This window comes from Salminus brasiliensis, chromosome 22 (genome assembly GCF_030463535.1).
Source record: "Salminus brasiliensis chromosome 22, fSalBra1.hap2, whole genome shotgun sequence".
Lineage (NCBI taxonomy): Eukaryota > Metazoa > Chordata > Actinopteri > Characiformes > Bryconidae > Salminus > Salminus brasiliensis.
In genome coordinates, this window is record NC_132899.1 from 22,716,867 (window position 1) to 22,738,636 (window position 21,770).

The 21,770-nt window shown below is 40.3% G+C and overlaps 1 protein-coding gene across 1 annotated transcript; it reads right to left on the minus strand.

The window, feature by feature from the left end:
* Positions 1-594: 594 nt before the first annotated feature.
* stambpl1 (STAM binding protein-like 1) lies at positions 595-21,492 on the minus strand. Its single transcript, XM_072667310.1, has 12 exons — positions 21,338-21,492; positions 21,124-21,240; positions 16,203-16,309; positions 13,859-14,076; positions 12,181-12,256; positions 11,767-11,862; positions 10,428-10,728; positions 8,411-8,535; positions 6,267-6,404; positions 4,517-4,629; positions 3,162-3,261; positions 595-2,426 (listed from the first exon to the last, which is right to left on the minus strand). Exons 3-12 carry the CDS (start codon positions 16,281-16,283, stop codon positions 2,370-2,372), a joined length of 1,305 nt encoding a protein of 434 aa, XP_072523411.1. The 5' UTR covers positions 16,284-16,309; positions 21,124-21,240; positions 21,338-21,492; the 3' UTR covers positions 595-2,369.
* Positions 21,493-21,770: the final 278 nt, after the last annotated feature.

Genomic DNA, 21,770 nt, shown 5'->3' on the forward strand with positions numbered 1-21,770 from the left:
TCATCACCAATTTAAGTGTAGACATACATTATAAAATAAACACACCATATACACACTTCTGACTTTCACTCAAGTGTATTTTTGGCTCCACTTTTATATTAGTAGAGATTTGGGCACCATACCCCTACTTTCACTTCAGTACTGTTCCCTGCTCCTACTACCTCATAACTCCCTCAAATTCCAAAGGTGACTAAAGTCAAGCATCCAGGCTTTTTTCTGTCCTGGCACCGAAGTAGTGTCCGAACAGCAGTTTAAAGAAGACCCATCTCCTCCGAGAGTACTTTTGTAGTATCTAAGCTTAGAGGTATCCTAGTCTATTCAAACTAGCTAAGGGTATTTTCTGAGTAAACAGTGAAGCACTTCTGTAATTCAATCTGGATAAGGGCCTACGCAAAAAAAAAGAAAGCTTTGCACCATAATGATGCAAGAGCCTCAACATTCCGACGTGTGTATTTAAAGTATTGCGCAATCCTTTTTTATCATCACAAATCACTCTTGTCTCATCACTGTCTGTTATGTTGAACTCTGTGGGTGTTGTTCGGTCTGCATTCAGGATGAGATGATGGCGATTAAAAAAAACAAAACGTGACACCATTAAACCGTTTTTCTTTTATTAGCAAAATGGCAGTGGAAAAACATGTTCTACAGTCACCTGCACTAACCGCTTCAGTGGAACTACTGGCACACAGACAGAGACGGACTCGGAAAACATTCCAATGCTCACGCGAAATCCATGATATGGTGACAACATTTCACTAGACGGTTTGAGGGAAAGCTTTTGTTCTATGCAAGAACCGATACTGACGAGGAACAGGAATTTTCACTCTACTTCCACTCTGGAAACAATGTTTGGATGGGTTCCAGGGTGTGCTCATGAGGGAATGGTACCTGAGACATTTGCTGTCAGGCCAACGGCACTCTTAGCTCCTCTAATAAGGCGATTTAGGCTTCTTTGCTTGTTTTGTTTTTAATTATTATTATTATTATTATTATTCCTGTGGGTGCTTTGGTTCAGGTCGAGTGAGGCAAGGCTGGGAAACATCTCTGCCGGTTTGTGAGCTCTTCTCAGGTGTGACATCAAAGAGTCGAGAGCATTAGCCATCAGGCTGCAACACAGTTAACTGCTTCAGTTACGCAAAAACACCCATTAACTCCTTCATAAAACTAAACACCTTAACAGGCCTGAAATTCAGATTTCTGGTTGGAAATGTTGCATTTAACTGTAAGCTAAATACACTATACGGACAAAAGTATTGGGACACAAGTATTGGGACACCTGCACATCTATTTTCTCTTCCGAAAATCAAGGGTATTAACTGTCTCTACTGTACAGAGAAGGCTTTCCACTTGATTTCGGAGCACTGCTGTGAGGATCTGATTGAATTTAGTGACAAGAGCGTGGAAAATAGTGAGGTCAGGATGTTGGATCACCACCACCCCACCTCATCCCCAACAACCCAACTCATCCTAAAAAAATTGTACTGGATGGAGCACCATCATTCCTAGAGGGGCTTTATACCCCTCTAGCTCACACCTGGCATTAGGCATGGTGCCAATAGGTTCATTTTTATCTGCTCCAGAGTGTCCTATTCTATTGGCATGGCTTCTGTACAGGGACTAGACAAGCTGTGTGTGTGTGTGTAATTGTACATCTGCGTCAGCAATGAATGCGACTTAAAGTAGCTGAATTAATTCATTAGAAGGGGTGTCCACAAACATTTGGACATATAGTGCATCTTAAACTGATTATATTGTACATAGCCACAAAAACAATCGGTTTAAACATTTCTGCGGTGTTCGTCAGCAGGAACACTGTGTTGTAAATGCATACTGGGGTTAAAAGGTAGCTCTTTCCAGTGTATACAGCAATAAAACCAAACTAATGACCTATTATTATTATTATTATTATTACATAAGGCAACTGTCCAAAAAATAACATTTGCATCCTTTTAAAAACTCCTAAAAAAGTTCACATTTTGAATATGGCATAACACAGCTAAAGGCTGCCACCTTGAGGACAAAACTGTTAATGCTGAAACTGCCAAGCAGTCAGATCACAAAACCCTGTCCAAAAGATACTTCTGAACAGCCGAAAAACGCTAAAGCAAGCCATCAGAAAAGTCAACAACAAATCAGAGAATCAGAGAAAGAGGAAACAACACCACTTAACAGCTTCACAGCTTCACTAGAAGATGCCAACAGCAACCTGTGCAGCACAGAGATTCCACTTCACAGTACCGTGTTGTTCAATAAATAAACACAATAAAAAAAATTAAGAAAAAAAAACAGCCTTCAAGTAGACAAAGATATATAAACAGGGCTTCTGAGTGCGTCCCTGCTTCCACTGAAGTGTGCGCCCGCCTCCTCTGTCACCTGAGGTCAAGCACTGTCGTTTTGGAGTCCCTCACGACCACGTGCTTACAGATCTGCGAATAGCACACATCTGATTTTCAGTTCCTTCAAATGGAGCTTTCTGCTCGCTTCTCCTTTGTATGCACACAGCCAGGTGTACAGTGCAGTATTTTTAAAGATATTAGTAAAGGTTTGAGAAAGGTTTTTCGAGTGGTTTGGAGTAAAACGCTCCGTTCCATATAAAGATGCCAACTCACAGGAATGGTTCACAGTGGTTGTGAATGGAACCAGGCAGAAAGTTACAGAAATGGTTGTGAATATGCTCTCTGATGAGTGAGATACTGTGTAACAGACGTTCAGAGAATGCCATTTTTGGCCTGAAATGTACTGTTTAAAACACATTAATGGCAGAGAAGTATGTGCGAGGTGTTATGAGGCACAATAGTTCCCAAGGAAAGCTCTATTTGCTCTATTTTACTAATATGAGCATTACATACAAACAGTCAGAACAGACGCTTGTAGAATCACTGATGATTATAGACAGTATATAAAATCACTTAGAAGACATCAGGGCTAGTACGTTTCTCTACAACTAACCATTTCACACCAAACCACTCGGAACAACTTATTATGCCGCCATTTAGAAAAATTCCCACCTGTAACATTCCTCTTAAAGCCATTTTGTTTAATTGCTTATTAATTGTTTATTCATTTGTTTGATAATTGTTTATTACTTTGTTTCATATCATTAGGAAACTATTAAATATTAGATTCTTATACAAAGAAAGGATAGGGGTTAGGATTCTTACGGTGAAGAGAGGAGGGTCTTTTGAGTGGGGGTGAAAGCCCTTCAGTCTACAGCCTGCCACCTCCCCCATTCCAGCGCTGGTGAGTCTGAACACCCCCGTACTGCAGACATACAAAACAACATACATAATACAGGTGAATGTGAATGTTTAGGTGCTCTTGGTCAAATTACATATTTTGTCTTTTTTTTTAATTAATAATAAAGAAGTATCAAGCATCTGTAGCTAATCAAACATAAGCCCATATTTCACCTAATCTTAATGAACAGTTACTCTGTTTACCTACTCTGTCAATGTGGCCTGTGTAAACATTTGGGCACATTAAGGAGTCAGACAGAGCTTTTGACCTCCTTTGGCAGAAATCACAGCTTGCAAAACATTCCATACAAAGCCCATGTTAAAAGTTAGATCCACCCCCCATGCTTCACAGTTCTTCACGAGGTGTTCTTTTTATAAAAGGTGTGTGACCAAAAAGTTCTATTTTGACTCCATCAGTCCACATTGCTTGTTTCTAAAACTGGCTGACCACCTGGCTTGCCTAAAAGCTCCATAGCATCCTTAAAATGTTGAGCTTTGTGACAAAAAGTCACCGGTAAGGTTTCCTTCTTATGACTCTTCCATGCAGATTATGCTTCTGCAAGTAACGCTGCACAGTGGAAGGGTGCTTCACCCTTCTGACAATGTTTTTAGCAGTCATATATGCCTTTCTTACTGGCTTACCAGCATTTCCTTGGTCTTCCAAATCTCATCTTGACAGTTCCCCTGCACTGCCATTTGAACTGCCATTTGGTAATTCACAACAAATGGTAGAAACTGCAAGCTGAAAACAATATCTTCTTACAGCCTTCCCCTGCTTCAATTACTTCTGTTTTCACATCCTCAGACAGTTGCTTAGAGGAGCGCATCAAAGCTCAAATGAACTACCACTGTTGCAAAGTGTTAGTTCAAGCTTTAAAAAGTCAGAGAATTTCTAAAACCTATACATTTGATTCAGCCGACACTCCCTATTCACAACTGTTCCCATGCTGATTTGAGTCCTGATCAAATCAAATCATTATCAAAATGAAAAGTATGCATTTGCAATGCTTAGGGTGCCCAAACCTAACGAGCTCCAGAGGCTGTTTATTAATTCTCAATATATATATTTTTAACATTATAGCCTCGGGTGCCATACATTTTAATGAGCTTTTGCATAAGACTGTATTTTACATATCTATTTAAATAAGAACATTGTTAAACTGCTGAAAAAGAGTCTGGTGATGCTGTGAATATTGTTAATGTGACTGATTTAAGCATTAACGCTGCATGTTGGTTCACTGACTGTGGGTTGTGTTGGTGCAGTGTGTAAGAGCACTCACTCATTATGCTTGGGTGAGCAGACAATGGCGATGGCCTCGGGCAGCATAAGCTGATAGGAGCTGTGTGTGTGCAGATCCACACTGGAGAGGAAAGCTGTCTGCGTGGGGTGTGTCTGTAGGTATGCAAAAGCACACACACACACACACACATGTACACATACACAAATAACTAAGATCTTTGCATGACTAGTTTTTCCGTAGAGCAGAGATATGTGTGATCAGCAGGTGACTTGACAAGCGACTAAGAATAACTGGTCCTGTAAAACGCTGAGGGAGGTTACCATGGTGACCCTCACGCTCAAGCCCCATTACATTTGATCATGCAAATAATAGGAGGAACTCAATAGGGTCATTTTAAATGAACTGTCTGCCTCTCACCGACACGCCATTATGCTGTAAAGAAAGTCTCAGCTTTCAAATTTCAAATCAAAGCTCTCTGCCTTGACAAAAGTCATGTAAAAGCAGGCAGAATAAAGACAGCAGGGCCCGACCGATATGTTGGTCCTGAGGTTTTGTCAGCATTTGTGAAAATCTGCTGATAAAGCTTTGATATTTAACTATTTGTTTTAGGCTGGAACAAACAGAACCTGCTGATGTGACTGATTCACTGATCACTTCTTCAATAGTAATACACTAGTAGTTTAATAGTTGGTTAAAAAAACATAGCATGTTATAACACACAATTCTATGAAGGGATTAAGAATAATAAAAACACATTAACCAATGAAATCTGAAGATGTCCCACTGTTGTGCGGAGAATACACTGTGTGCTGTACGCTCCCTGTTCAGCTCAGCTGCTGATAGCTGGTTTTAGATGGTCTAAGCTGGTTTTTAATTTAAAATGTCAAGGTTTAAAAGTTAGCAAGACACCTGGTTAAGCTGACTACCAGTGTAGTCAGACATGTCATACTGTTTAACCACCTTGGTCATGCTGGTTAAGCCGCTTGGTCATACTGGTCAACCACCTTGGTCATGCTGGTTAAGCCGCTTGGTCATACTGGTCGACCACCTCGGTTATGCTGGTTAAGCAGTTTGGTCATGCTGGTTAAGCCGCTTGGTCATACTGTTCAACCACTTTGGTCATGCTGCTTAAGTCGCTTGGTCATGCTGGTTAAGCAGCTTGGTCATACTGTTCAACAACCTTGGTTATGCTGGTTAAGCAGCTTGGTCATGCTGCTTAAGCGACTTGGTCTAGCTTGTAGACTAGGTTGGTCAGGTTGTTTACGCTGCTAGACCAGCTTAACCATCAAACTCAAACAAAAACATATCCTATGCTGATCAAGAGCTACGCTGGTCAACCAGCTTGACCAGCTTGAACTGGCTGTGGATGAAGACTGATGAATGTAATGCGGAACTAAATTTCACAAGTGTGAGTTAACTTAAGAAAACATAAAAAGTAAGCTGTTGGCAAATAACATGTTTAAAATAAAGAGAATCCAGTCTTATGTATTTGGGGGTTTGTTGCTTTTTTGGTCTTGCTGTACTAAACCCTGATGTCCAAGCCGTTATGGGACCCGAACCGTGACTTCTGTGTATCATTACACTCCTACTGAGAACTGATAAAAACATGTGACAGTTCACATATTATACTGTATACTATATTATACTGTAATATCAGTCAGTAAAGGACTGTTTAACTACTACTGGCCACTACTATCAGTTTTATAATTAGAGAATATTCAAATCAGTCAGGCCCTTCTAAAAGAACTGAATTCTGCACATTCACAGTGAACAAAAGAGAGAGACCCACATGGATCCAGCCAAGGGTCAGCAGGTTATGGTGGTCCTGATAACTGAAGAGCTCTTCTACGTTCTCCATGTCACAGTAGTCCGGGCCAGCTGATTGTTTGGGCACGATCACGTGGGTGAGCACAAACTCGTTGTGAGTCTGGTGGATAGAACAAAAGCAAGAGTTGTTTTTGGTTTTTTTTTTTAAAGCAGTCATTCAGTCATTGTAAGGCAGCTTTAGTCAGCACCCAAATGCCAAACAAAGCCCAAGAGATACATATTAACAAACATTTATAGAGCTATTCTCTGGGGAATGAGTAACCACTGAGTACATTCACACTCAGTTTCAGTATTACCATAGCTGGTACTGTAAAGCCTTCATAAACATACCTATTCTTATCCCACAGATCAAACACACAGACGCTGTGAAAGATCGTTTGTATCTGACCAGTCTGACCTTTGCATTTCTCACTACACTGGATTTGCATATTACTGATGGTTAAAGATACTGCTGTACAAGAATCGAATCAGTAAATAATAAATAATTTTATTAAGGAATCAATGTGTAAAATGACACTAACAAAGTAGTTCTGTACAGCTTCAGAGGTTTCAAATAATTAGTAGAAAACTAATGTAGATGTAGGAAGAATAAAATAAAAAGAAATGATGATTCTAAGAAAGCTGTAGAACATTACAATCTAGCGATAATAATAATAATAATAATAATAATAATAATAATATCCAAAGTGCTTTCAATAGTAGTGTTTAAATTCTGAAGTTGAAAATTATTCTAAATAAACAATTATATTCAATTATCACTGCAGAATTTCTTGTTCTCAGAATACTTGAAATGTTAAGTAAATCTTAAATACACTATAAAAGTGATCAGTTCTTTTAAAAAAGCACAATGTATTCTGTCATTACCACAATTTTTTAAAGGCAACACTTGTTAACATTGTACATATGAAAACAAAAACAAGCGGGCATATGTCAGCCAAATGAATAATGAAACCATGTACCCACAAAACTTTATTGGTATTGTAATAGTAATGTGTATTGGTAATGACTAGGTCTGTCACGATAATTATGTCATCGTCCTATTGTACGATATATGGACATGTTTACTTTGTGTATTTTTTTATATAAGGGTGAATGTCGCCAGTATTTTAGCCAGTCATTCTATTCTGTTCTAGTCTGCTCTCTGTTAGAAACTTTTGACAAGCAATACGAACTGCCAAAACAAGCAAACATCTCCAAAACTACTATTAATTAAAACTGCATAGCTTTTTAAAAATGGTGCTATTATATTATCATTATATCAGTGGCATAAAATGGTCTTAAAATATCCAAAAATATCGTTTATCACAATTATTTCTGGGACAACACTTACAGTTACTGTTACAAGTAATTACACCAGGTGATGATGATAATGACTGGTTTTCAGTTTCACTATCAGTTAAACACGTAACAAGTTAAATACAAATTAAACTTACTTAACTTTAAAAACCTGAATCACATCCTTAGAGAGCTTTAGAGATACAGAAAACAGTAAAGGATGAAACAGTAAGTGAACCCTTTAGAATGACCTGCATTTCTTGGCAAATACATAGTAAGCTCAGTCTCGGTAATTATTAAATATTTACTTTAAAGCATGTAAACACTGTCCTAAATTATTAACATTAAAACAAAATGATTCCTAATTTTATTTGTTTTTAAGTAAAACTGGCCAAAAAAGCCCCTAACTGAAAAGCACACATTTATCTGTATTTTACAGAGATGGCAACATTTCCTAATAACACAACAATCAACAATAAATAATATTTATTCAATCACCCTGCCCTGACAGCTTGTGTTTGTAAGTGACCCGTAACTGTGTGAACACTAATCTTTGAAAGAACCCGCATGCGCACACTTCATCAGGTCTGAACTGCTGACATGCTGCCAACACTAGATGATGATCACACAGATATGCACACGTCACATAGCCTTGTAATGACATATCTGATATATCCGGTCTCGTATCACATGTGAACGTGAACAGATCAGATTAACAAAGATCTGATTTTTGTGTTTACGCAGCTCAAATCTGTGCATGTCAATCCTGTAATATGAACACAGCTGCTAAAAAAAGGCTGAAGAAAAGGGTCTGAATGAGAGAGCTCGTACCAGTTTTCCGCAGAGCACGCCGCACGTCTCGATGCCTCTGGCTGTGTTGCTGTCGGCCAGCAGCAGAAACCTGTATGTCAGGTCTCGAGGAATCAGAACCCGCCTCAGGCCTTCCACTCGCTGATCTGGAGACAAACAAGCACACACATATACATACACACACACACCACACACACACACACACACACACACGCTTCAAACTTTGATCCAGTCTTTAACCTTTTAAACCTTGTATATAAGACCACAACCCAGTTCTTCACTCTCAAAACTAGTTATGAAATAATTAACATAATTTGCATACTTTTGTGTTCCTAAAACAGAACCCTGCGGGACTCCTCAAGATATGCTAAACGGTTGCCAAATAATTCACAATAGTCTCTGCATTAGGACAAATAAGTAAATAATGGCAACGTGTTTAACAGTTCACAAACCAATTATGTCAACTTAAAAAATAACAATTTACAATTTACAATTATGGCATTTAGCTGACGCTCTTATCCAGAGCAACTTACAAGGTTACTCGTATTACAGAGGTGGGCCAATGTAGTGTTAGGAGTCTCGCCCAAGGACTCTTATTGGTGTAGTGCAGCATCGTCACCCAGACCGGGAATCGAACCGCAGTGGTGTTATCTGTTGCGCCACACCAACCAACAACTGTGTCTTTGGTTAACATTTACATTGTTTATGCTTAAAGACCCTGTCTACTAGGGTTAAATATTTAAAAATGTTTTTTAATACTAAATATATGCCAAAAAATAAGCATTTACCAATATAATATTCAATATATATTTATATATTAATGCACTTTAATCACTTTAATTAATGCTCTAAAAAACGTAAGCTACAGCTGACTCAGTTTTGTGAGAGTGTGTGAGATTGCAGAATGATTTACAGGGACTGTTTTTTTCATGTTTTAATAAAGTGGTTACACTTTATGCCTTTGAGTCATGTATTCATTGGATCTGACAGTTATTACATTTTTGTAAAAATAACTTTAAAGAAATAAACACGAAAAGCTGATATTGCACTTTAAAATAGCCCTGTAGTTCATTCTGCACCCTGTATGTTCTGCACCATTTAAGTGCAAAGAAAAATTAATATGTTGAGGAATAAGTGAATGAATAAGTTGGAGATTACTTCCAGCCTCTTTTGTGCAGCAGTGTTATAATAACAGTGTTTTAGTTACAAGCTGTGTGACAGAGGGGAGCAGGTTAGATGAACTAGTGGAATTGATTACTAGCTGATTGCTGTATCACGTCTGTAGCTTAGCAAAGAGGCTGAATGCACAGGAAGGCATTGTCTTTATTGAGGCAGGTGATGTAAACAACATATAGCTAACTCTGATGGGTTCTTTGGCCGATCTGACGTCGCATAGGCACAAAATTAGTGCCGCTCAACTTAAATCCAACAGACGAAAACTACGAAACAAGTAGTTCAAAATCCAAAATATATTTTTGCTCTGCCAGTTCATAAAAACTCATCACAACTATAGATAATAGTTATAAAAGAATTGTGAAAATGAGTAGCTTTCAACACTCAGATACTTATTCAACCATTTTTAAATTATCTTTAAAAATAATTGCAGCCTAATTCTAGTTAATTGTGCTTTTGTATTAAAAACTAAACACATTTAGTTCAAGTGAAGTGAAGCAAGTCAGGCATGCTACGTGATAGCTATGATGTCGCTAGGTAGTTGCTCTGATATCCCAGGTGGTTGCTACGGTGCTGCCAAGTGGTTGCTGCACCAGCCCTTAGGGTTATTTGGGTGTAATCAGTGTATTTGTGTATTTATATCAGATGGATAAGAAGGGTGCACAATTTTTCCACCCATTCATTCCTATGTGAAAAATCCATTTCTCCGCTAAAACCATATGTCTAATCAATAAGCTGTATACAAACCTAAATCACGGTTCTCAGCGATGCAAGTCATACACAGATACCTTCAAATAGGTGAAAACACACAGCCACACACCAACATAAAACTCTGCCACAGCGACACCACAGATCACATACTCACTCTGCACTACTGCTAGGGTGGCTGCAGGTTTGGGGGCGGGGGCTGGTGGTTTGGGGTCTAGGCGCATATGGTTTTTGGGGGCTTGGGACAGACAGGAGCCATCAGTTTGTTCAGGCACTTTTTGGGCGGCGTCCTCTTTGCGGTTGGCCTGCTCCTGTCGGCGAAGCTGGTCCTCAAAGTAGCGGAACTGCTCCGACTCCAGCTGCATCTTCCTGAGCTGCGCCACGCGCTGCCTCTCCTCCTCCAGCAGAGACAGCCTCTGCAACTGCTCCCCACACACGGCTACAGGCACAGGCTGACTCTGGACACACACGATCACACGCCACGCACATACAGGTTTGTTTTTATTTAGTGTCAGGTCACAGGGTCATATGTATGTCCCACAGACAGACACACACACATACACACAGTTCAGTGTCTTATTTTTCCATATGTATTACATATCTGTAATTACCTATTTGTAATAAAATGTCATATATCTTTACATTGTGTACAAAAACAATGTATGTCATCCTAAATGGACCAAAACAAATGGTTTCAAATTCCAAAACAACTTTGAATGAAATCTTTTCACTTTTATTGAAAGTTTTAAAGTGGCCATTATAAAAGATACAAGGTTCATAATGATATGCAAGTACAGACACTATAGGTCCAACTATTTGTGGACAACCCTTCTAATGAATGCATTAACCTACTCAAAGTTGCACCCATTGCTGACACAGATGTGCAAATGCACACACATAGCTTGTCTAGTCCCTTTAGAGTATTGCCAACAGAATAGGACTCTCTTGAGCAGATGAACATAAATCTACTGGCACCATGCCTAAAATCAGGCATGGGCGAGAGGGGTATAAAGTCCCCCAGCATTGAGCTATGGAGCAGTGGAACTGTGTTCTCTGGAACGACGACCTCCAATATTTTTGGGGTGAGTTATGAGAGTTGGGGATGAGGTGAAGTGGTGATTATCCAACATCCTAATCACTAATACTGTTTTTGCTGAATGCAGCTAAATCCTCATAGCACTGCTATAGAGACACACACATACACACACCTAAATACATTAAACTCAGCTCACACCAAAGAACTCACAGATAGACTCACAAAAGTGCACAAAGCAATTCCAGTACTTCCACAGCAAACACATCCTTCACAGTCTGCAAAAGCGACTGCAATTCTTTGCAGGTTTAACCACACATTAAGAGACAGGGATACAAATCCGTGTTTGTAATTAACGTTGATGAGAAGGTGTTTACTAACACTGGGCTTAGAGACACAAAAAGCTTACTGTAAGAAGGGGGTCTAATCTGTTCGGGTGCATCGCAGGAACCCACGGACTCACCTGCCTCTTCAAATATTCACTGTACTCCTTGCTGTATTTCTCATGGAGGAGTTTCTTCAGTTGATCTTTGCGTGGGAAAGCCACTTCTTGCAATTTCTACAAACAGGCAATGGAACAAAATGAAAGTCATGTTGCAATATTAGGAGGGCTAAATAAACATCAGAAAGCAATACACGGATAGTGCTTCATTGGGTCTCACTTCTCAGACAAAAGGAAAAGGTCTTTAGTCACATTTCTAGACTGAGCCTCCTTCAGTATAACCTGGAGTATGCAGAAGGGATCACCTCCATTGCCTTCATGCATAAATGCGTGCCAGTGTCTCCATCCAGGCTAATGAAGTATGATGCTAATGAGATTTACAGTAGGCTCAGCGCTGCAGGGTTCCATCACTCAGCACGGCTGCCAAGGGCTTACCTTCATTATCACTTGCTTCTCGGGGACGTTGCACTGCTGGTAATCCCGATGACTGGGGAGTTTCTCCACAAACAAACTGCACACAGACAACAGACAGCTGGTATCTCCAACAGGGAACACGATATCTGTATGAATAATACAGGTTCTATGCTTTTTGGAAATCTATATATGGAATCTGTTTAGAGCTTTAAGCTACTTGTGCATTAGAGATTTCTAACTAGAGATAACTAACAGCAGTCCAGCAGATTAACAGAATCAGCAAACTGTGGACTAAGCATCAGCACTGGACAGCCTCTGCACTTACCAGATATAATAAGAATATACATTATCATGACATGACATTAATGTCTCGCCTGTTATTACATTAATCTACTAATCAAGCCATTATGTCCTCTCCAGTTTCCTCCTTTCCCCCCATCACGGTCCAGCAAGCTCTTAAAGCTCTGTCTCTGTGATGAGCAATTCTGTCCATCTCTCTGCTCTTTCCACAGCTGTCACTGCTGATTTGCCTCATGCAGAGTTCTTTCACTGCTCCACATGATGCCTAATGTATGAGGCGCAGTTGGGAGGAAGTTCTGAACTTTTCTCATTTCCTTCCACACGTACTGGACCTTGACAAACTAGCCTGAGGTCACAGAGTTCTCATGAGTGAGACTGTTTATCAGGCTGCAAGTAGAGAGTGTAGTAGAGCTTCATCAATCAACCTAGCACAATTATGGCACATGTACAAGCATACCTGGACATTAAGTGCATTAGAGAGCAGCTGAGTGGTATATACGATTAAACACATGCACGGTCCCACAATCTCCTTTCTCAAACCTTCCTTGAGGAAAACATGTATGTTGCTACAACTATGAGTGTTAAGCTGTTCTTGTGAGAGGTCCTGTGCAGCTGCACCACAGTTACACAGTGTCGTAGCAGCATTCCAGCCTGGAGTGGCAACACCAGTAAAACATTGCTGCGGAGCCCTGGGAGAAGAGAGGGTAAAGGGCCTTGCTCAGGAGCCCAAGCGTGGCAGCTTGCCGAGCCCGGGTCTCGAACCACGTCCCTGTCATCAATAGCCCGGAGCTCTAACCGCTGAGCCACCACTGCCAAGCACTGGTGAGATCTTTGATATGCTTAGAAAAGCACACTGTGCATCACAATAACACACTGTCTCACTATAAAATATTGTGATATTGCCCAACACTGACCGTTTTTGGTTGTTGATCTTTTGTCTTATTACTGGACTCCCGCAAAACTGCTTTGCGACAACGTCAGTTGTAAAAAACGCTATGCAAATAAATTTGAATTAAAACTGATTCTAATTGTTATGCTTAATTTAGTTCCCTTTGCGACTGCAGTCATTTAAAGCTCCATCTTTGTGATAAACTATTTATTCTAGTATGATTTAACTTTCTAAATATGCACAGGAGAATGTATGAAATTAAGGAAGGTTCTTCAAAGGTTCTTTAGTAACAGTAATACTTTTTATATAGATACTCAAAGAATCATTTGAATGCATTAATGATTCTTTACCTGGCTAAATGTTCTTTATAGAACCTTTTACAAAATGTTTCTATAAAGTACTAAAAAAGGGGCACTACTCTTAAAGAACCTCTTTTTCTGAAATTATTTACTATATTTAAAGACTATATTTGTTTAAGGTGTGTATGAAAGTTGCAGTATCTGGCCGTACGTGATGAATTTGTTGTAGAGGACGAAGGCATTCTCCAGGCTGCCCTCCTCCAGGTACACGGCTGCCATGCGCTCCATCTCCACGCCTGAGCGGAAGTAGCGGCGGGGGGCGATCTCCTCATTAATCTCGATGTTGTAGCCCATTTTACTGAGTGCTCGCACACGCTCCACTGCCGGTAGAGTCACATCCGTGTAGTCCGGCTCAGCCGCCAGCTTCTTCTGCAAAGCACAGAGAAAGAGAGGCAGGGATAGCATCAGTGAAGTGAAGACACACTTAGACAATCATGGCAAATAACTGATGCAGTGTAGAGTGTAAAATTAACTGGATGCTAAGAGGTACTTCTAATATTTCACATGAATTGAATGATAGATAATAGAAATTTATACAATGTAATTATCTATTTATAGTAATTACTGTATATTAATTAGCTATTCATTTATAGTAATATCTACATATAGTGAAATAGTGAAATACTGAACCAAAAAACACTGTATCAGTAATTCACTCTCTAAAAAACATCTGGCTTTTCTGACTTTAAACCGGCACTGCAAAAAGGAGTGGGCCAATGTTAGAGAAAAATGCAATCATACACAACTAAAAACTATATGTGTGTTGCAATATGTTTCATAAAATAATATTATTGGTTTATAAAATATTACAGCTCTACTAGAAGTCAGATAAAATATATCAGATGTTGATATATTAACATTATATCAATCCAGAATATACTGTGTCATGTGTCATATCATGTGACCTAGAGCACTGAGTAAAGAGATACTCCAACCCTAAACCTGAAAAATCCTAAAAATCTGATTTCCTGTGAAAACACCTTTTTACTCACAAGGCAGAATTGTTTTGGTGCCTAAATTGAATTACCAGGATCAGCCAGAATCACAAAAGCAGTGGAATGTGTGAATAAAATTTAGTTTAAAAAAAGTTTATAAACAGCCAGAGGCTGTTAGACATGGTCAGAGGCAGAAGACGAGTATCTTGACTCGTCTTCACAGCACAGTAACTCTGGATGTGAGCCACATACGATCTGGCAATGAGATGCAATGGAAAGAACGGGCTCTACAGATTCAGGAAAAATGTTAACCATATTTCTGTGCTGTATTATTACAAAGATATTAATAGAAATGTTGAGAAATATCAGATTTGACATGCCACGCTCCTGATGTGTGGACTCCAGATTTGTCCTTCCATCCTTATAATAACAATGATGTATTCACATCATTGTTACAGATGGATTGTTACAGTGGCATCTGACAGACTATGCACAGACGACATCAACTGCATGAAGTACTTGAACTGCTGCTTTTCTGACTTTATGACTACAAAGATACACTGTAATTACGAAAGTGATAAATGAAATTCCTATATATCTGTATTAACATAAGCTGTTGGACTGCGATCCACCTGTAACAGAGAGTACAACACCAGCAGTTATGGCAGGGATTATTACAGTGTCACTACAAAGTTATCATTTGCAGCTTTGTTCATTATTATCACTCACTCTAAAAAATATATTCTTTCATATTCATTTTCATGAGTTATTTGTTTATAACAGTCGATTTGTTTTCAGCTGAAAGTTGTACAGTAGGAGCATAATATCAGACTCCTTTTATACATGGGCCACAAAAATGCTGCTGAAAACGAAGACTGTTAGTCAGCTTTGAACTGCTGTGAACACACACACAAACACACACACACTGACTGTGCTCATGTCTCAGTGCTCCCTCAGAACTGAGAGAGGCGGAGGTGACCGGAAGCCACTGTGCTAGCTCTGGGCGCTCATACTAATGACTAAACAGAGGCTCTTTTGAAGGGTCAGAGAGGGGAGAGGGTGTCCTATCAGCATTCTGTAGGGCTGTAAGGAGCTAGAGAAAGGGCTAGTCAGCAGGCGATGCTTGCCGGACCTGACAAGCGGCTTGGCATCTTTGTCTACAACAACGGTCAGCGATGGAGAACTTAATCGAAGCTAATTCAAAAACTCTCCGCATTTGTTACTCTTTTATAGGCTGGAGGGGCGGGGGGTATTATTTACTAAATGAAAACACCCTCTTTGTCTTTGCCCTTAATCATCATCATCTATTCATTGAAAGAAAGGAGAAGAAAAGTGTGAAGGGGGGGGGGTTGCATCCGTTCCCTCCCTCGCTTCAGGATGGAAGGATGTGAATGACAGAGCATCTGTAATGAGCATGCTAATGGGGGTGAGTCAGAGAAAGCTGTTTTCCTGTTTAAGGCCATAGACCGCAATCAGCCCCCCCACACACCCCAACCTAGAGCACAGAGAACACTGACCCATTAAACCAACCCCCTTTGCCCACCCCCCACCACCGCTCACCAGCGCACTAAAGCTGAACTCCTGGTCCATGGTGTATTTAGGATGCAGGCTGGCAGGCTCCAATCCTCCTGATGTCTCCATCTGTCATCTCCCGGGACGAGTTCGCACTAAGGACGGAAAAAAAGAGAAGGGAAAAAAATATGACGGCTCTGACATAATGACATCACGAGGCCGCTGCTTCAAGGCTGCCAGGTCAATACAGCCATAATCGACCCCCTTTCGCTCAGCCGGCCTCCAATTACTCCAATAAAGCAGAACAAAGCGTAACGCATTAAAGCATTGGAGGTGTCTTCCCCATCCTTTTCCTTCAGATTCTATCATCTCTCCTTAATTCACTTATAAAGCGGCACTGTGTGCTGCATCTCTCTTCTCCTAAGGGAGGCTATTAATTATATTATTAATTGAAACTCCCTACATTGGGTCCAACTAGCCAAATGCGCCGCTATTCAGTCCAGCAAAAAAAAAAAAGCAGAAACTGTGCTACAGTTGCTATGACAGCTTGTAACCATGCAGCAAAATATGGTGACTCATGAATATCTTTCAGCTGTGAAAAAAGGAGGAAAAAAAAAACCTTGGTGGGCTTTCGCACAAAAGCGCACAGCTCTGCGGACGTTAAGATACTCTCGCTTTATGAGGCTTTTCTGCACTCTCGCTGCTGAGCCACACTTTCGTCCATTTACCACAGAGGCCACGGAGCAGTTTCGCCACCCAACATCATGATATTCGGGTTGATGCTGCCATGGCAACATGGTGAAGTGAACGCACGGTAAAAATAAAGGGCCTGGTGTGAGGGAGAAGTATAGGTGCAATTTAGCACTGAGCAATCGCTGCTGTGAAATTACGGTCAGCCCTGTGCATATCTCATATCACAGTCAACCGTATGCCACTGTTTTTCCACTGTCCTTTAAGACCACTCGTTAGCAGGAAAGGTTCAAACAGACCAAAACCGCGGCCTAAATATTAGAAGAGTCAGCTTAGGACCAGAAGGTGGCAGGTTCAATGCCCTGAACCATCAGGATACAGGGACGGTGGGGGGTGAGGGAACAGTGCAACATCCGCAACTGAGGAAACCCTAAGCAAGGCACCCGACCTCTAACTGTATCCTGGGTGCTGAGGTAGCTACCTGGGTTTGTGTTCTCACCCCCCGATTCACTAGTGGGTGTGTGTTTACAACCACGAATGGGTTAAAGTAACATTATGCAGAATTTTTACCTGAAAACTACAGTTTCAAAATCACGTTAATTCTCCACTGACCTGTAATGGGGAGAACAGCGTCTCTATCATTGCCACTTCAGGTAGCAAAGCAGCATTTATTGTCAATATATCAGTGCCATAAAATGCTCCTAGCGGAGGCGGTACTTGAGCTGGGCTAACTCTCACTGTGAGTTATTGATATGCTTCAGTGTTTTAAAAAACTCATCAGTCAGACTTCCACTGGCACAAAACGCTCATCATTCTCAAGTCCGCTGGTTCTGGTTTGCTTAGGGTACCCCATTTTATCTTCAGTCAGAGGCAGGAGAGCGTTTCGTCAACCAGCTCCTAAACTCTGGACATTAATCCTTCAAAGTCTCTAAGATCTATCTTCTGTTTCAGCCTTGGAAACGCAACGGAAAACCCCACCTCTTTATTCAGTGATATTCTTCTCTTCCAGTTTTCCTTCTGCAGCAACTGGTGCAGTCTCTCTTATACAGGGTTCCCCATCACTGCTCTCTTATTTGCACTCTGACTGTAATGTGTTGCCTATTTTAGTTTTTGTTTTGTCTCTCTCACCCTTGGGTTTGCATAGTGCCCTTGAGCTGAGCGCTATGTAAAACGTCTTATTACAGTCTTCAATGCAGAGTTCTGAACAACAAAAACATAAATGATGAAAAACGTTACTTTTAAATTATACGGAAAGAGTGCTTAAGGTGTCGAAATTTTATAATGACTGAACCTAAATACTCCAAAATGACTTCTACATAAAATCTTTTTACATTAGCTTTCATTGAAAAAGCTTCATTTTCCTTCACTTTTAAACCAAGGTTAAAAAAACAATATCTACAGCTGGGGGTGGGCAATACGATGACATTTTATTGAAATTGTTATTATGAGTTATTGTGTTATTATTATTATCAGCCTGATCTTACGGTGAAAACGTTCACATTGGTCATTTGTTACATGACCACTAGTACCAAAGAAATGACTTCAGGAGACAACTATACATCAACTTACAACAGAGAATTTACACCTAAACCTAACCTTAATCTACACCTTAATCTACACCTAAACCTTACCTAAACCTAACCTTAATCTACACCTTAATCTACACCTAAACCTTACCTAAACCTAACCTTAATCTACACCTAAACCTTACCTTAATCTACACCTAAATCATACCTTAATCTACACCTAAGCCTTTCCTTAATCTACACCTAAACCTAACCTTAATCTACACCGTAATCTACACCTAAACCTTACCTTAATCTACACCTAAACCTAACCTTAATCTACACCTAAACCTTACCTTAATCTACACCTAAACCTAACCTTAATCTACACCTTAATCTACACCTAAACCTTACCTTAATCTACACCTTAATCTACACCTAAACCTTACCTAAACCTAACCGTAATCTACACCTAAACCTAACCTTAATCTACACCTAAACCTAACCTTAATTTACACCTTAATCTACACCTAAACCATACCTTAATCTACACCTCAACCATACCTTAATCTACACTTTAATCTACACCTAAACCATACCTTAATCTACTCCTTAATCTACACCTAAACCTTTTCTTAATCTACACCTAAACCATACCTTAATCTACACCTAAACCTAACCTTAATCTACACCTAAACCGTACCTTAATCTACACCTAAACCGTACCTTAATCTACCCGTAAACCTTACCTTAATCTACACCTAAACCTTACCTTAATCTACACCTCGATCTACACATAAACATAACCTTAATCTACACCTTAATCTAGAACCAAAACCTAACCTTAATCTACACCTAAACCTTACCTTAATCTACACCTAAACCATACCTTAATCTACACCTTGATCTACACATACACCTTAACTTAATGTACACATAAATCTAACCTTAATCTACACCTAAATCTACACCCAAACCTAACCTTAACCCTTATTCTAAACACTTCTAATTCTAACCTTAACCACTCTGAAATGATGAGTCTTTCCCCTTTCTCCAGTCATTTCAGTCATGTTAATCTCACAAGAATTTGAATTTCTCAAGGATAAAGTTCAGAAACAGCAGGATTTCCTCCAACCTGATCTCAGAGCGCTTGTTTATTATTCTTCTTTGAGCACGTGTGTCTGTATTTTGCTCATCAGAGCTACTAGTGGCCAGGTGAAAAAAAAAACAACCACATTGGTTGTATTTCTGGACTGAAACAATCAACCTACATGGTTGCTTCTATGTGTGATCATGTTGGGGATACACAACATGCTCTGTTAATGTATTGTGGAGAACACTGACCAACAGCACATTTCATTACAGAGAGTGTAATCAGAGCTGTTTAATTAGATGAAGCAGAATTAGATCCTCAATCTAAATCACTGCACTCCGTATGGGAGAGTACTTAAACAGCAGTTTTTAAGAATCTGCTGATATCCATCATATCCATCATACACCCATTAGTCAGAGTATCTCCATACACTACACACCACATAACAGAGCCATTGGCGGCCTGACCGCAACAAAAGATCATTGTTTCGTTGAAAGTTCTTTGAGGTACTACATTTGTTCATTTCTCATCATTTATCTTCAGTATTTATCATTAATCATCATCAGTATATACACTTCAACGTGAGCAGGGTTCAGTGCTAAGCCTCTCTTAGGAAAGAGACAGGCACAGTAAAGGCACTGTCACAGACGTGGTAAGTGGTTGTACAGCATACCTTAAGAGGTGAGTAAACACAACCACAGCCTGTGCAAGAATTCCTATTAACAACTGAGAGGGACTTTACTCTTCCTGGCACTCTTAAAAGTAGCAGGCTTTATAAAACCCGAGCCATTAGAGATGGCATATCCGTATTGACGTATGTCAGTATGGTGACATGCTGGATCAGATGTCAGAGGGAAAAATCTTGCAACAGATGGATGGGTTCCCCTTTTGAGTCTTGGTTTCTCTCACGGTTTCTTCCTCTCGATCTGAGGGATCTGTTTCCACTGGCTTGCTCAAAAGAGGCTCGGACCCGGATCTCTGTACAACATTCGTTGTAAAAAGCGCCATGTAAATAAATCTGAGATCAACTGCAGTGAACTTTATGATGTGATGGCAGCTGTGTTCGAGTAGCTGGAGAATCAGGGCCTACCTTTAGACGTTAGATTCAAATTATATTTACTATAGCTCCTTTTTTTAAGCCTTACAGTGTTTGGAGATTGTCTAAAGACTTACATATCATAATATAGATGGCACTTTCACTGTTACGTCTGACAGACTTACATTTTTAGGCCAGAAAAGCTGAGCTGATTTCAGAGACTTCAGGCCAGGTTGTCACAATACAAGCAACTAATGCACCTGTCTCCTCTGAGCCCAGACTGAACTGAGACACTGCCGGTGTGTCATGAGAGGCAAAAAGCCCAACACATTTCCTAAAAAGCCTAGAAAATCAATAGTGCTGAGTTCAGGCAAATGCTTCTCTGCCTTAAACCCCACTGTGAACAGCAGCCGAAACTCTAATGGGCCAAAAAAAAAAACAACACTGGCCCCAGAGAGCAGCACTGGAAATTTCCCATCAATTATGCAAAAGAAAGGAAAGGATTCCGTCAGTTTAACTCTCTCTCTCTCTCTCTATCTCTCTCTCTCTCTCACACACACACACACACACACACACATACAGGGGCGTCAAAGCAAAACCGCATACAGAAACGTAGAGAATAAAAAAAGATGTCCACACACTCACCAGTGGTTCTCCTGTCCCATCTCTCTCTCCCCCTCTCTCTCTCTCTCTGTCTCTCCCCCTCTCTCTCTCTCTCTCTCTCTCTCTCTCCAGTCGTCGTCACATGCAGGCTAGCACATGCTAGAATTCACAGCCAAAACAGGAAACTGTCAGCACAAAACCCGGGGCTCTCTTTATTCACAAATTAATACAACCCCCAAACTCGCCGTTTCTTTACCTCCGCACTACACAGACCCTACCCGTCTCTTCGCCGAGGGGATGCGCGCAGTTTAGAGCGGCTAAAATGGCTGAAAGCTGCTCCCTCTCTAACACTATAACCTATACCGTGGGATGGTTTGTCCGAACCTCGACTCGGGTGAGCGCTGAGGCAGCGGCGCGCGCGCTCATCGCTTTCGCACCCGTATTCCACCAAACCCCGCCCCCTGCGCTGCAATTGGCTGCGGGCTTCCTCGCACGGTCCGCCCTTCTGCGCTACGATTGGCTAACAGTTTGCAGTGAAGCTTTTATACAACAGTTAATATTAGGTTTAATTATTTAAATTTAATAAACATTTTACTCGATCGTCACTAAGTTTACGTTGGTCTGTTGTAGATATATGCCTTGTCAAAAAATAAATATATATTTTAAATATATCATCGGTGAAATGGTTT